The sequence below is a fragment of the Heptranchias perlo genome, chromosome 3 (genome assembly GCF_035084215.1).
Source record: "Heptranchias perlo isolate sHepPer1 chromosome 3, sHepPer1.hap1, whole genome shotgun sequence".
Taxonomy (NCBI): domain Eukaryota; kingdom Metazoa; phylum Chordata; class Chondrichthyes; order Hexanchiformes; family Hexanchidae; genus Heptranchias; species Heptranchias perlo.
This window is the reverse complement of record NC_090327.1, coordinates 46,642,275-46,658,226: the sequence shown is the minus strand read 5'-3', so window position 1 is coordinate 46,658,226 and position 15,952 is coordinate 46,642,275. Positions and strand designations below refer to the sequence as shown.

Genomic DNA, 15,952 nt, shown 5'->3' with positions numbered 1-15,952 from the left:
ATCTCAGTTTCCTGGAGGCGGGGTGGGTGGGATCATTGACTGGGTCTCTGTCCCTAGGAGGGAAGGAAATCAGGGCAGGCTGCAACAGTTAAAAAACTCCTGCCCATTTGTACTAGCATTGAGTGGCCCAACAGCAATACTTTCACGGGTCTATTGCATATAGTCTAACATGCTGCTGGAGGCAGCTCAAAAACTGCCCGTAACTATTTCATGCTCCTCGTGGCCCCAAAAAAATACACTGGCCCACACATGGCCTCCCCTCCCGGGCAGGTTCCCCACACCCCGCCACCCCCCTGCCCCCCCGCCGACTCCTGGACTGTTCACATATGAAGCGGCCATTTTTCTGCCCTCCCCAACTGACAAGATCCACTGGAGCACTGGTTTGGTGTGTGCAGTTGACCAGGTCCATGCAAATGAGGCCCAGGCCTCAATATGGCTAAGGCCTCATGACAGCAACAACGAGTGAGCAACGGGCGCACTGCGTCCGCCAAATGCCCATTTTGTGCCAAAAGTTAAAATTGGCCTTGATATGTGCAGATAAGGAGAATACTTCTCATCCCTTCTGCCTTATATGTATTATTATAGAATATCAAAGTATTTTAGCATGTTTCTGTTTTGTGTCATTGTGGAAATTTAATGAAAATACATTTTTTCATCAATACTGAAAGGAACAGATTTGGCCATTTTTTACACAAATGATGTATACTTCTTTTCAAAAGTAATTTTTTATAAGTTCAGGAAAAGCAATGATACAAATAGCAGAGGCTTTTCACTTCCATTACAGACATTAAAAGAGAACAGCTAAAGCATCAATTTTGCAGAGTCAGGCACATAAATTGCACTGTCACATTGGAGCAGAGAAATGGGGTACTGATAAATAGGTGATATTTACAGACTACATTAATCATGTTAGATATGGCTTCTGCTGGTGAAAGATTTACCATTATTACTGTGGCATTTACCTGAGTAACTAATTCTATCTATGTGTTCATATCCTTTAGCAGGAAAGGCAAGGGGGTAGTTCTAAGGAGAGGGGCTGTCAGAAGGGGATGGTGGAAATAGGGTATTTTAACCCATTCCCCCTGTAGAAAATTACATTTGAACATACAGTTGTATTTTGTATTTTTGCAACTCTTTGTTACCAACAGACAACTGACCTCCGCAGTCAATTAAACTTGATATGAAATTAATTGTCATTCATGAATAAAGACGAGTATAAAAAGCGGCTTCTATATATTTATTAATATAATAAAATGTTCATAGGGTGATTTACTGTTGTGGACAATGTCCCTAGTTCATATATTGCATTTAAATGTTAGGATCAGTTGAATGCTATTCTTCAGCTCAAACCTCATCAGTTACTTTTATATCTTTATTCCTGTCATGTCTGCATTATGCTCATCTATCCAATGCTAACTTATCATGTCAGAGGAACTGAGATTCTGAACTACTCCAAATATGTCAGATAGCAAAATGAATAAATCACGTATACATTATATATTACACAAAAATAACAAATACCAAGTGCTGAGTGAGTTTCAAAGCATTGGGTTTCATAAATTATTTGCGTTTTGGAACCCCTCAGTAAAATTTCCTTGTAATCCGCCAATATCTTTTGCTCATTTTTACTCAAATAAAAGAAAAACAAAACAAAGCCTTATGTCTGTCTTAGCTTTGAGTTTTCATTGCAGCGGAACCTTGGTACTGTGAACTTGGATATAGGGAATCCCTGTTTATTGTGAAAAAGAATGATTTAAAGATCTCAATTCAATAACAGCGTGTGTGGAATAACCTTGATTTTTAATGAAATTATTATTCAGTTATGGTGAATTTAGGCACCTAAGGAATAACAGAATGTGCCTGAAAGATCAATGGGAATCAGTGCCTTCTGTTATAAAGCAGTTATCTCATTTAACCTTGAATTTCATTGGAGCTGTACTATGATGGGTTGCTTGTAGGGCTGAGTGGGTTAACATATTTCTATGCACCGGCTGAGTTTCTTATTGATTTTGGCTCGAAACTGACAGTGTACTTCATCAGAAGGTTGTGATCCTGAGACAAGCCTGTTTACTGTAACTGAACTGCCCATCAAACTGATAATCAGAAATGCTTGATCAACTGGCTGTTAATGCAGTCAAACGTCCCATATAATGACATTTTGTTATGGCAAACAAGATTAAGACGTAAACGGTTTGCACTGTATTGAAACATAGGAGGTGATTTTCTGGGTGTTGATTATCAGCGGTCTTAAAACAGCTTTTTACTCATGCGAGCCACACAACTGCCATTCCCATGGGAATACGGCATTTTCCAATTAGTTGCATTTGAACTTCCAATTAATGGGAAGTTAACCCACCCAGTCAGAACACAGTCATGCTAAAAATAATTTAGTATCTGAAGTAAGTAATCTGAACTAAGAGGAAATTAGCCTCTTGACCCCAATAATAGACCAGATAGGTGATTATTCAGGTGTGTTGATCAGAAAATTAGAATGAAGTAGCATCAAAAAACAGAACTTCTTGGTTTCAGAGGTGGCCAGCTATCAAGGTGTGCAGCAATTTTTATCTTAAGAGCATGCCACTTCCCATCACACATCAGCAGGCATACTGATGAAGAAACAAAAAGACAATTGAATAGAATCCCCACCAGCCTAATGATTTGCCAGAAAGGTCAAACAAAAGTTCAAAAAATTAAGAAAAAGTTAAGAAAATTAGCAGAAAGTTGACTTTAAACAACAGCCTAGGAGGACCATTAGGGAGGACATTAGCAACCAAAAGTGCTAACAGAGCCAATTAAAGTTGTGTTTGGGCTGCTTGGTCTTGAGAATCATGAATGCTGAAAGAGGCCAAAATAGGGCACTCTGTTAATAAATTGGATCACAAATGTCTTCTGTATGTTATTGTCTACCACAGCTTAACAAATATAAAGCATATTATACAATGCTAGTTGAATAACATACTATTAACTATAATTGACTGCTTTCTGTACAACACGGTGGTCAGTTTCTATGTTTGAGCAATATCTTTAATTTTGATGTGATAATACATAGGGAGTGACACCTAAGTCCCGAAAATGGGGTCCAAGATGCGGGTGCACACTTCCGACGGGGAGTGTGCGGGACATTATCTTGGTAAAGGGGTTAGCACGTGCGCATATAACGACCGCCGGCAGCATGCAGAGAGGGAGATTACAATGCGGATCAGTGTGCAACGCTAATTTGAAGGCCATGCTGCTATTTTAGAACTCTACACTCCAGCCAATGCCCAGTCATAACCTTGCACAGCTATACAGGACTTAAAGTGCATGAAGGACCCCCGCACCAGTGCCATTTAAAGGGATCATGAAATACTTACAGGTTTGTTGCTGGATTATTTCTTCTAGCTGCTGGTGCAATTGTATGTGTTTTTGGGGGTTTCTTCTACTTGGATAAAGTTTCAATACTCTACAGGGAGAGCGGTCTGGCTGGTCTTGCTGTACTCTTTGTGTCATTTAAAATAGTGTGCCAAAAAAAGTTGCTTCTAGACATGGGTGACCTGGTAGGGCTTCCTCTGGGAATTGAACACGACTGGGAGAATGAAGAGAGGCCGCGCAGAGCAGGACAAGCTGCTAGATGAGGGAGGAGGAGGAGGCATAGGGCATGCAGCAGGAGGCCATATCCGTGGGGGGTCTTCAGGGACCAATTCTCTTACCTCAACTTCAGAGATGACCAGTGTATCAGACGACTTCGGTTCACAAAAGAAGCCATGACTGAAATTTGTCAATCGCTGCAGCCACAACTGCAGCCTCAAAGCAGGGCAAGGATAGTATTGCCTTTGGCTGTCAAGGTGACCGTGGCTCTTAATTTTTATGGCTCTGGCTCCTATCAGGCAGCTGCTGGAGATATAACCAATATCTCGCAGTTTGTAGTGTGCTGCAGTATGAGGGAGTTCACTGAGGTTCTCTATACAATGAGAGACAGATTCATCTCTCTTGCCAGAGACAAACAGGAGGAGGGAGCACAAGGTGTGGCTCAGATTGCAGGCTTCCCCATGGTGCAGGGTGCCATTGACTGCATGCGCATTGCCTTGCATGCTCCTCATCTGAACTCGGACATATTCATAAACAGAAAGGGATCCCACTCCCTCAAGCTGGTGTGCAACCACAGGCAGCGCATCATGCAGGTGAATGCCCGCTATCCTGACAGCAGTCATAATTACTTCATTCTGTGGCAGTCCTCTCTTCCACCTGTATTTCAACCAGCACGGCAAGTAAAAGGCCGGCTACTGGGCGACAAGGGTTATCCCCTTATGACATGGCTTATGACTCTGATTCAGGAACGCATGCATAAGTGCACTGCAGGCCTATAACAAGAGCCATGCTGCCATAAGGAACATCATAGAGAACACCATAGGCGTTCTCAAGCAATGCTTCCACTGCCTGGTCCGCTCTGGAGGAGGCCTGCAGTATTCAGCTGAACGGGTATCAAGATTTATCACTGTATGCTGCATGCTGCATAGCCTGGTCATTATGAGGGAACAGCCCTTGCCACCGCCTATCAGACGAGAACCTGAGGGGCATGAGCAAGAGGAGGGGGTGGATGAGGTAATGGAGGAGGAAGTGCAACAGGACGTGGAGGAAGAGGAAGGGAGGCTACAACATAGACTGGCGCTTTCTGCCAGGGCTCTACATGATCAGATTATTAATGAGCGATACCAGTAACCTCAACTGCATCTCCCCATTCACCAACAATCCTACACTCCTTACCTTTCCTCTCTCACATGACTATCAAATCATCCTCCTTATGATTACACATTGGTTGCTCCCTCAGCTCCCCACAGAAATAAAAACCACCACAAAATGTAAATTCAAATCCACATTTGTAAATTAACACATGAAATTATGCAAATCAAGAAGGCCTGGCTCGAGGTGGCAGAGGAGGTCACCTGCACCACCAACATATCGCCCACCTGCATACAGTGCAGGAGGTGCTGCAATGACCTAAGTAGGTCAGCCAAAGTGAGTACACTTACTCATTCCCCTACACTCCGTCTGACACATCACCGCCCCCACCCCACACCTCCTTCTGCACTGCCAACACTACTCTGTCACATCACTCCTCACACCCACTCAAAGCTCATCCTCATCTTACCTGCACTTACTCACCTCGCCAGTACTTGTCCCGCCACTACCACTCAACCCAATCCTCGCACAATCTCATGGCTCTATCTCATACTCACCCTCTCGTGCATCTCTTTCACAGTCAGCCTCACTCAACCTGCCACTACCTGTGCTGCAGCCACAGGGCATGCATCACATATGTGCAGTAGGCAGCGTAAGGCAAACGTGTCGTGAGCATGAAGGGGATGCACAAGGGTGTTTGAGGGTTTGTCATGGTTTTTACTTATATTGAATTTCTGAGCAACTCACATTACATATTATATTGGCACCACTACTCTCATGTCTTTGCGAATCTTGTCTGGTTTGTGCAATAATGCCCTTTCCTGAGGATCACAATGAAGACCCACAACTGATGCCACCCATTGTGTCACTGCAGAGTGGTGTAGGTGTATTTGCAGGGCTCTTTTGTGCAGACGACTGAGAGACGTCGGCGATGTCCCCGGTGGCACCCTGGAAGGATGCGGAGGAGAAGTTGTTGAGGGCAGTGGTGACTTTGACAGCGACAGGTGAGGAGATGGTGCTCGGGCCAGCCGGGAGCAGCTCGGCATGAAAGAGGCTGCAGATGTCCACGACTACATGTCGAGTGACTCTGAGCCTCCGTGTGCACTGCTGCTCAGAGAGGTCCAGGAAGCAGAGCCTCGGTCTGTGGACCCTGTGGCGAGGGTAGTGCCCTCTGCGATGCATCTCTCTCTGCAGTTGCCCTCCCTCCTGCTTTGCAGGTGGAGCTCCACGTGTCAGAGGTGGACGGCGAGGCTGGTGATGCTGTTCGCCCTCCGAGGAGGTCATGACTGCAGCTACGGCAGCCCCCATCCGGAAGATGTACATCTGAGGGGGTCCGCAAGGTAGGTACATGTGTCTGGACACCGGGGTAAGTGTGCAAGTTGGTGAATTTTATTGTTAGGAGGAGGGTGGTGGAGGCCAAACTTTGTCCAAAGTGACAGAGTGGCCTCCTGCAATGAGTGAGGGTCTCCCCCCACCAACCTTTCAAATGGACCTTTGCAGCTGCCACAGGCTGATGGCTGCAACACGTCCATTTGAACTGGGAGTGTTTCCCCCAGTATGGGAAACAGTCCCAGTTGTTTGTAAAATCCCAACCCTCCTGAAATATTTCCTTAATCAGGTCTGTAAACGACCTGAAATACCTAAATAAATACTTTAAGTGGCACCCCGCCGGCTTTAATTGCCTGCGGGAGTCCCACATGCGGGGGCTGCGCACGCATGTCAGCGCGTCTGTGGGAAACCCGGAAGTGGGCGGGTTGGAGCCAGGCTCCCAACCTGCCCCAGGATTCCTCGATTTTTGGAGCCCCCCCGCCAGGAACGCACCTGATCGCGGGTGCTAAAATCGACCCCTATGACTCTATGATTTGTGAGTGTGAGGCTTGCAACAGCGCTAAGTGTGTGAAGATATGATAAAGCATATTATTTGAACAGTTGAGTACTGATTGAAAGAGATTGTCAGGAGGTGGGTGATGGGGGTGTAACGCATTGAGCAGTGAATGATGCCAATGGTGCAGTTAGTAGGATATGCCACTTGAAACTTGAACTCATTCACATTGACAACTCGTGTTAAATCACTGAACTTCTTGTGCACTGTATCTATGTTCCTGGAGCTATGCTCCTGGCATTTACCTCCTCCGCTACTTCTTCCCACTGCTACTTGAACATATGTCTGGTGGGCTTCCTACCCCCCTGTGTGTACAGGATGCTCCCCTTCTTTCCACGTCTTGCACCAAGGCCTCCAGTGCATTATCAGAAAACCTTGGTGCACGCTCTCTCGCATGTTCAGCCATTCCTCAAAGTATCAGATTCAATTTTCAAACAACCCCCATCACTTCTTGCAATCACAATGCACCCCTGACTTTAAGAGGTGCAGGCTGTCTTTAAATAGCGCAAGCCACTCGCGATGTTGTGGCCCCCTGCTGATGTATTCAGCCAATGAACAACGCAGGTAGCGTTGACTGCACGCAGCAATCATGCAAATCAGCAGGCAGCATCAATTTAAAGTGCTGCCTGCAGTGCAATGAACGGGCGTGGTTAAATGTGGACCGCGGTCCCCGTGCCTGTTTTCGGGGGTTATCCAATTTAACCCTCATTGTTGTTTCCTGGCAGTCTAGAGTACAGAGGATCACTGCACCACTTTTAGCACCTCAATATATGTTCACATCCACCATCCACCACAACTCTACCAAGTACCAAATAGATACAGAACTACCTACTACTTCAAAAGTTAGTGATACAGCAGGATATAAGCACTCACCAAGCATGGAGTTTGTAACACTTGTCCTGCTTGATGGTTTATTGAGAGACCAGTGGGGGGGTCTCAGACGTCCCTATATGGAGTAAGCCTCATGCCTCCATAACATAGGTCTCCTGCGCCCAAAGTGCTGTAGTGCTTGAGGTGCTCAAAATTGAATTATTGGTTGCATGGTCTATGGAAAGATTTTACTTGGTGGGCCCAAAAGATTTTCATATTCCATATTTCATGTTCAAAAACAAGGTACTTTTCAAAAACTTTTGTATCTGTATTTATTTTACATTTGACAATCTCTTTTGCATCATTTCAGTATTACCGGGAATAATTTTGACTTTAGGCGATAATGTAAAATGGCTGATAGCGAATCAGCCGCCTGTTATACACCTCTCCTGATTAAAATCTGGAGATATGTATAACAGGCGACTGAATTGATATCGCCTCTTTTGCATTATCGTCCAAAGTCAAAATTATCCTCACCGTGTTGTTTTACTCATGCATTCAATGGCTGGACAGTTTAAAATTCAGTAATTGTCATCTTAGCTTACTTCAATAATGAATGTATAAGAATGAATATATATTAGTTATGGCAATTGTACTTAATAAGAATAACATGCAATATTCTCAGTCTTGAATTTTGTCCTCTATTATTCTCTATTATTCTATGTTGCATAATCATAACATTGACATCTAAAGTGGTAAAATAAATAATTTTACCACACGGACTGCAGCGGTTCAAGAAGGTGGCTCATCACCACCTTCTCAAGGGCAATTAGGGATGGGCAATAAATGCTGGCCTTGCCAGCGACGCCCACATCCCATGAATGAATTTTTAAAAATCACCTTAAATTCATACTTGAATTTTCTCTCTAACTTAAAAACCTTGACATTCGGCAAAATGCAAGAAAAGCTAAGTATCTACTCAAGAAACAACAAAACAGCAATATCATTGATTTGTATTTAATGAGTAGAATGCTATTGTGTTCTAGCTTCATACTCACCTCATACTGATAAGATGAATCATAGAATCATAGAAAGTTACGGCACAGAAGGAGGCCATTCGGCCCATCGTGTCCGTGCTGGCCGAAAAAGAGCTATCCAGATTAATCCCACTTTCCTGCACTTGGTCCGTAGCCCTGTAGGTTACGGCACTTCAGGTGCGCATCCAAGTACTTTTTAAATGAGGTGAGGGTTTCTGCCTCTACCGCCCTTTCAGGCAGTGAGTTCCAGACCCCCACCGACCTCTGGGTGAAAAAAATTCTCCTCAGCTCCACCCTAATCCTTCCACCAATTACTTTAAATCTATGCCCCCTGGTCACTGACCCGTCTGCTAAGGGAAATAGGTCCCCTCTATCCATTCTATCTAGTCCCGTCATAATTTTATATACCTCAATTAAATCTCCCCTCAGCCTCCTTTGTTCCAAAGAAAACAAACTCAGCCTATCCAATCTTTTCTCATAGCTAAAATTCTCCAGCCCTGGCCACATCCTTGTAAATCTCCTCTGTATCCTCTCTAGTGCAATCACATCTTTCCTGTAATGTGGTGACCAGAACTGTACACAGTACTCAAGCTGTGGCCTAACCAATGTTTTATACAGTTCTAGCATAACCTCCCTGCTCTTGTATTCCATGCCTTGGCTTATAAAGGAAAATATCCCGTATGCCTTTTTGACACCTTATCTACCTGCCCTGCTACCTTCAGGATCTGTGGACATGCTCTCCAAGGTTCCTTTGATCCTCTACACCTCTCAGTATCCTTCCATTTATTGTGTACTCCCTTGCCTTGTTTGCCCTCCCCAAATGCATTACCTCACACTTCTCCGGATTGAATTCCATTTGCCACTTTTCTGCCCACCTGACCAGTCCATTGATATCTTCCTGCAGTTTACAGCTTTCCTCCTCACTATCAACCACACGGCCAATTTTTGTATCATCTGCAAACTTCTTGATCAAGCCCCCCCACATTCAAGCCCAAATCATTAATATATACCACAAAAAGCAAGGGACCTTGCACTGAGCCTTGTGGAACCCCACTGGAAAAAGCCTTCCAGTCGCAAAAACACCCGTCAACCATTACTCTTTGCTTCCTGCCACTGAGCCAATTTTGGATCTAACTAGCCACTTTCCCTTGAATCCCATAGACTTTTACTTTTTTGACCAGTCTGCCATGCGGGACCTTGTCAAAAGCCTTGCTAAAATCCATGTACACTACATCAAATGCGTTACCCTCATCGACCCTCCTTGTTACCTCCTCAAAAAATTCAATCAGGTTAGTCAGACACGACCTTCCCTTAACAAATCCATGCTGACTGTCCTTGATTAACCCATGCTTTTCTAAATGACGGTTTATCCTGACCCACAGAACTGATTCCAGTAATTTGCCCACCACCGAGGTTAGACTCACTGGCCTATAATTACTCGGTCTATCTTTTTCTCCCTTTTTAAACAACGGTACAACGTTAGCGTCCTCCAATCCTCCGGTACCACGCCTGTAGCCAGGGAGGATCGGAAAATTATGGTCAGAGTCTCTGCTATTTCCTCCCTTACTTCCCTTAACAGCCTGGGATAGGAAAGCCTTCTCTCTCTGCTGTCTGTAAGAGTCCATGTGAAATGACCTTGGACAACCTCAATCAAGTTCTAACTAGGCACAGTGAGCACAAACTGTCCATAATTTGAGACAAATTTGCACCAAATTGACAATCTTATTCAAAAAAGACTAAAAGAATGGCTGGTTTGAGAACTCCTATTCTGAGACTGGCATAAACATACATTGATGGAGCAGAATAGAGGGATTAGAATGAATATTGATTATTTACAATTAGCTTTCATTTGCATGTGAGTGCTTGGGGCTGACTCTGGGTCGGGGTGGGGGCGAAGATCTGTGGCCTTCTGGGGCACACCTCCTATAATTCTGCGATCTTGGAGTGGAATCTTGCCACTTTTTCGGGAAGGCGCAGGCTGGCCTGGACTAAGTATTCAAAGCCAAAAATTCGAAATGCTGGCTGATCCATTGTTTATGTGCCACTTACCTAATGGCAGTTGATCTCTCTGAGATTGACTGCCACTGCATGGCCCATGCAGATGTGTTTACCATTGGCTGCATGGGCAGAACTGGCATGATTTCTGGAAGAGCCTGGCATCCTGTCAGTCCTGCCTCCAAATGTGAGTCAGAACTTGGAGGGTGGGGGAGGGGGGGTGCGGGCACGTGGACAGAAGAAGCACAACCCCTGTCTGAATTTCTCAGAGTGCCTAGAAAGGATGGAAACCCGATATAAATGGTTTCTATCCCAAATTCTTCTGCCTGTCACTTTAGCACTAATTCCACGCCCAAAATGAGGCAAATTTCTATGTCGTAGTGTCTAAAAAAAATGCAATCTCTTTGTAAAAATTTTCCATTGTTAAAAGAGAAATTGATGAACAACTAATAATGATCATAAAAACAACCAATCAAATCTCAGTGTTTTTTTTCAAATTACTTTGAGCAACTATGTTAGGTCCCTACCTATCCCACTATAAACCCTTAAAATAAAATAACATAATAATCACATGAAAAATTAAAATTACCCATCTTGTTACAAATCCATCCAACGACTTTCTTGTTGCAGGACAATAGAGAACAGAACAGACTATTGCAAAGAAGCATACCGACAACTGGACAACCAGGAACACTACAGACGGTTACCCGCAGATCCGACCAAAGAACACACCCACCAGCTCAACAAACTGATCAAGACCTTCGATCCAGACCTTCAAAGCATCCTACGCACTCTCATCCCACGTACTCCCCGCGTGGGAGACTTCTACTGCCTCCCAAAGATACACAAAGCCAACACACCCGGACGTCCCATCGTATCAGGCAACGGAACCCTGTGTGAGAACCTCTCTGGATACATCGAGGGCATCCTGAAACCCATCGTACAGGGAACCCCCAGCTTCTGTCGTGACACTACAGACTTCCTACAAAAACTCAGCACCCACGGACCAGTTGAACTAGGAACACTTCTCACCACGATGGACGTCTCGGCACTCTACACCAGTATCCCCCACGATGACGGCATCGCTGCGACAGCATCAATACTCAACACCAACAACAGCCAATCTCCGGACGCCATCCTACAACTCATCCGCTTCATCCTGGATCACAATGTCTTCACCTTCGACAACCAGTTCTTTACCCAAACACACGGAACAGCCATGGGGACCAAATTCGCACCCCAATACGCCAACATTTTCATGCACAAGTTCGAGCAGGACTTCTTCACTGCACAGGACCTCCAACCAACGCTATACACCAGATACATCGACGACATTGTCTTCCTATGGACCCATGGCGAAGAATCACTGAAGAGACTACACGATAACATCAACAAGTTCCATACCACCATCAAGCTCACCATGGACTACTCCTCAGAATCGGTTTCTTTCTTGGACACACGAATCTCCATCAAAGACGGGCACCTCAGCACCTCACTCTACCGCAAGCCCACGGACAACCTCACGATGCTCCACTTTTCCAGCTTCCACCCTAACCATGTCAAAGAGGCCATCCCCTATGGACAGGCCCTGCGAATACACAGGATCTGCTCAGACGAGGAGGAACGCGATGGACACCTACAGACGCTGAAAGACGCCCTCGTAAGAACGGGATATGACGGTCGACTCGTCGATCGACAGTTCCGACGGGCCACAGCGAAAAATCGCATCGACCTCCTCAGAAGACTAACACGGGACGCAACCAACAGAGTACCCTTCGTCGTCCAGTACTTCCCCGGAGCGGAGAAACTACGCCATGTTCTCCGCAGCCTTCAACATGTCATCAATGACGACGAACACCTCGCTAAGGCCATCCCCACACCTCCACTACTCGCCTTCAAACAGCCACCCAACCTCAAACAGACCATCGTTCGCAGCAAATTACCCAGCTTTCAGGAGAACAGCGTCCACGACACCACACAACCCTGCCACGGCAACCTTTGCAAGACATGCCAGATCATCGACACAGATACCACCATCACACGAGCGGACACCACCCACCAGGTACATGGTTCATACTCCTGTGACTCAGCCAACGTTGTCTACCTCATACGTTGCAGGAAAGGATGCCCTGGAGCATGGTACATTGGCGAGACCATGCAGACACTGCGACAATGGATGAACGGACACCGTGCAACAATCGCCAGACAGGAGGGTTCCCACCCAGTCGGGGAACACTTCAGCAGTCAAGGACATTCAGCCACCGATCTTCGGGTAAGCGTTCTCCAAGGCGGCCTTCGAGACACACGACAACGCTAAATCGTCGAGCAGAAATTGATAGCCAAGTTCCACACCCATGAGGACGTAACCCTACCAGCGAAAAAAAGTTATCTGTTTTTAATACAACAGGTCATTCTCTGTCTTTCTCTTCCTTTCGGATGTTTCTCTCTCTCTCTCTGTCTTTTGTTCTGGCCGTTTGTATATTCGGTGGTCCTGTAGGTAACATTTCTCTCTCTGAACACTTTGATTGCCTTGACAACAGGCAGTTGGAAAGATTATCTGTAATTACCAGGTATTGTTCTCTGACTATAAATGCGGTAACCTTCCATGGAATCCCACACTCACCTGATGAAGGAGAAAGCCTCCGAAAGCTTGTGATTTTCAAATAAAACAGTTGGACTATAACCTGGTGTTGTAAGATTCCTTACATTTGCCAACCCCAGTCCATCACCGGCATCTCCACATCATTGTTGCAGGACGTCCATGTTCTCAAGAGCCTTGGTCTTACACACTGCTTAGTACCTCAAGTTTCCATTTCTTATTACCTGGGCCTTTCCATGGTGGTTTCCCATGGTTCCATACATGTGTGACTTCACTGCCCTCAAATGTCTTTTTTGGAGAGCCACCACGTTTGCTTTGGATGTCAATGCCCTTCAGTGCTAGTTTGCACATGCATGTCCACTCCTCCCCCCAGAGGTGCTCCAGTCAATTCCTCCCACTGTTCACAAACACGCTGCCTGTTCCTGGGGTCTGTAGGTTCTCCCAATACCCACAGACTTCTACCAGCAGTGCAGGATCAATATCTGCTCCTGGTAGAGGCAGCCTCTTCCCAGCCCAAAATACTGCTAACCTCTCTTCTGACTGCACTATCTCCATCCGCGTGTGGTCTAACTACTCAAGGTCCAGCTGCCCTTGAGTGCTTCCAGACAGCAGCACCTTTGTACTCTCAAACCCACGCTAGATACTGGTATCTCTCTGTGAAAGAAAAGAAAGACTTGTATTTACATAATGCCTTTCACAACCTCAGGATGTTCCAAAACACATTGCAGCCAATGGAATACTTTTGAAGTGTAGTCATTGTTGTAATATAGGAACCCCAATAACCCAAAAACTCCAGCTCCCCCCAGCTCCCCCAAATGATTACAGGATCTATACTACAGCATTTGCCCTTTCACATTGTGTATTTTCAGGCCCCATCTGCTCCCTCCAATACTGCCTGTGCAGTACCTCAGATTCCATTCCATTCCCCATGAGTACCTCCAGGTCCAGCCCACACCAGCTTCCTCCAAAGTCCCAGCTTTCTCTGCTCGCTGCATGCCTGCAACATCTCTCATCCTGAGCCCCCAATCCCCATTTTCTTCTTCTTTGCTTATTGACAGCTTCTGCTACTTGATCCTGGTACTTATTTTCAACTCGGTACACGTTGATTTAATAGGGTTGCCAACTCTGGTTGGACGTATTCCTGGAGGTTCAATTATGTGACGTGTGATCACATAACATTTAATCACATGACATGAAGAATAGCCAGACATGAAGAATAGCCACTGGCACCTGTGGAACTGTACCCTCGTGAGAGTCAGTGCCAGGTGAACCGTACCCCAGTGAGAGTCAGTACCAGGTGAACCATACCTCAGTGAGAGTCAGTGCCAGGGGAACTGTACCCCAGTGAGAGTCCATGCTAGGTGAACCATACCACACCGAGAGTCAGTGCCAGGTGAACTGCACCCCAACAAGAGATGGTGCCAGGGGATCCGTACCACAGTGAAAGTCAAAGCAGGAGAACCATACCACAGTGAGAATCAATGACTTCACAAGAGGGGAAAAATCAAACAAAAATGCTTTTGAGAAGGAAGATTATTATATTGGGGAAGAGGAATTCCCCTTTACATACTGGACTATTTATATATACGCTGTCTCCTTAAGAGTGTGTTGCTGACCTTTCTGAAGTTTGGTCCAAAATGTTCATATTGTTTGTCAGGAGCTGAAACTCATTGATTTGTATTCTTTCTTCCTTCATGTAGATTGAGTAGGTCCATTTAAATTTCAGGTGGAAGGCCAGCCCCAGGAATCCCTTCTTGTCTCCGAACCATGGGAAGGTCAGCATCACCTTGGTGAGGTTCAGGAATGGTCTATCAATGCGCCATTGGGTAGGCAAACACACACCAGCCTTACCTGCTCGGCAATAATGTTATGGTATGTCCTGTCGTTTGCGTGCAGCATGGCCGACTTACTGCAGGCAAAGCTGGAGACAGTTCGAGAAATGAAAGTGCGCAGGCACGAAGCGTGAATGTGAAGTCGTTTTGTCCTGGGCTACTAGCAGCAGTGCCCGGGAGATCAATCTTCCTTTCTGGTAGACTCCCGGGCAAACCACGAGGGTTGGCAACCCTAGTTGACTACTATTATCCTGGCACTCTTGACTTTAAAAATGGCAAGAGATAAGAGTGTTGTAGATCAGATAAGGAACATGTGTAACAGCTATACAAAAAAATTGGGAGAATTACAGAAGAAAGAAGTGACACAGAGAAGGAAAGAATTACACAAAGGATGAGATAAATATTTGGAAACACCATGTGAGAAACTGCAGGAGAGGCATAAGGGGAGAAAAAAAAGAGGACAGAAAGATAGAGATCAGGTCACAGAACAAATTAGAGAATAGGAAATAATGAGAAAGACAATTGCAGTAAGAGAGAGATCATTTTTTAATCCTGTTCAGATCAATGTTTCAGCAACCATGTTCTAATTTACCGATTCCCTCCATTTTAGACAAGAGCTTACCAAATGAATGACAATACCTCCAGGATGAGCCTCCCTCTGTTCGGTTTATATGTAATTCTATAAATATAAAAATACAGCTGCTAGTGTTTTTCTTGACAGTAATAAAGCAAGAGAACGAATGACATACAACCTGTGCGACTACTTCAATAGTGGCTCTGGTAAACCTCAAGCTTAAAGCTATTATAACACCATTATTTTCACACCATTTTTACAGTACCAGAGTTAGGGTAGATTTCTCTTGCAAGACTAATGAAAAACTGATTTCTGAAATGCACATCACTTCAAACACTATCGACTGTGAACTATTATATTAGTGGCCGTGACAAGCATGAAAGATTAATAAGTCACGATTGCCTTGCTGCTTATGAGTTATGAAGGCTTTTGACATGATTGAAATAATGTCAGTACAATATACCATCAATACTGTGATTTCTTAATCATTTCATTCTATTTACTTTCATTTTTTTCCTCAAAAACTTATTATCCCATTATGGCCTGTGGAATTACTGACAGAAT

The 15,952-nt window shown here is 45.0% G+C and overlaps 1 protein-coding gene across 1 annotated transcript; it reads left to right on the top strand.

Annotated features, from left to right (window-relative positions):
• Window positions 1-3,743: 3,743 nt before the first annotated feature.
• On the top strand, window positions 3,744-4,698 carry LOC137308123 (putative nuclease HARBI1). Its single transcript, XM_067977026.1, has 2 exons — window positions 3,744-4,243; window positions 4,314-4,698. The coding sequence occupies exons 1-2, from the start codon at window positions 3,744-3,746 to the stop codon at window positions 4,696-4,698; spliced, it is 885 nt and encodes a 294-aa protein (XP_067833127.1).
• The last annotated feature ends 11,254 nt before the right edge of the window (window positions 4,699-15,952 follow it).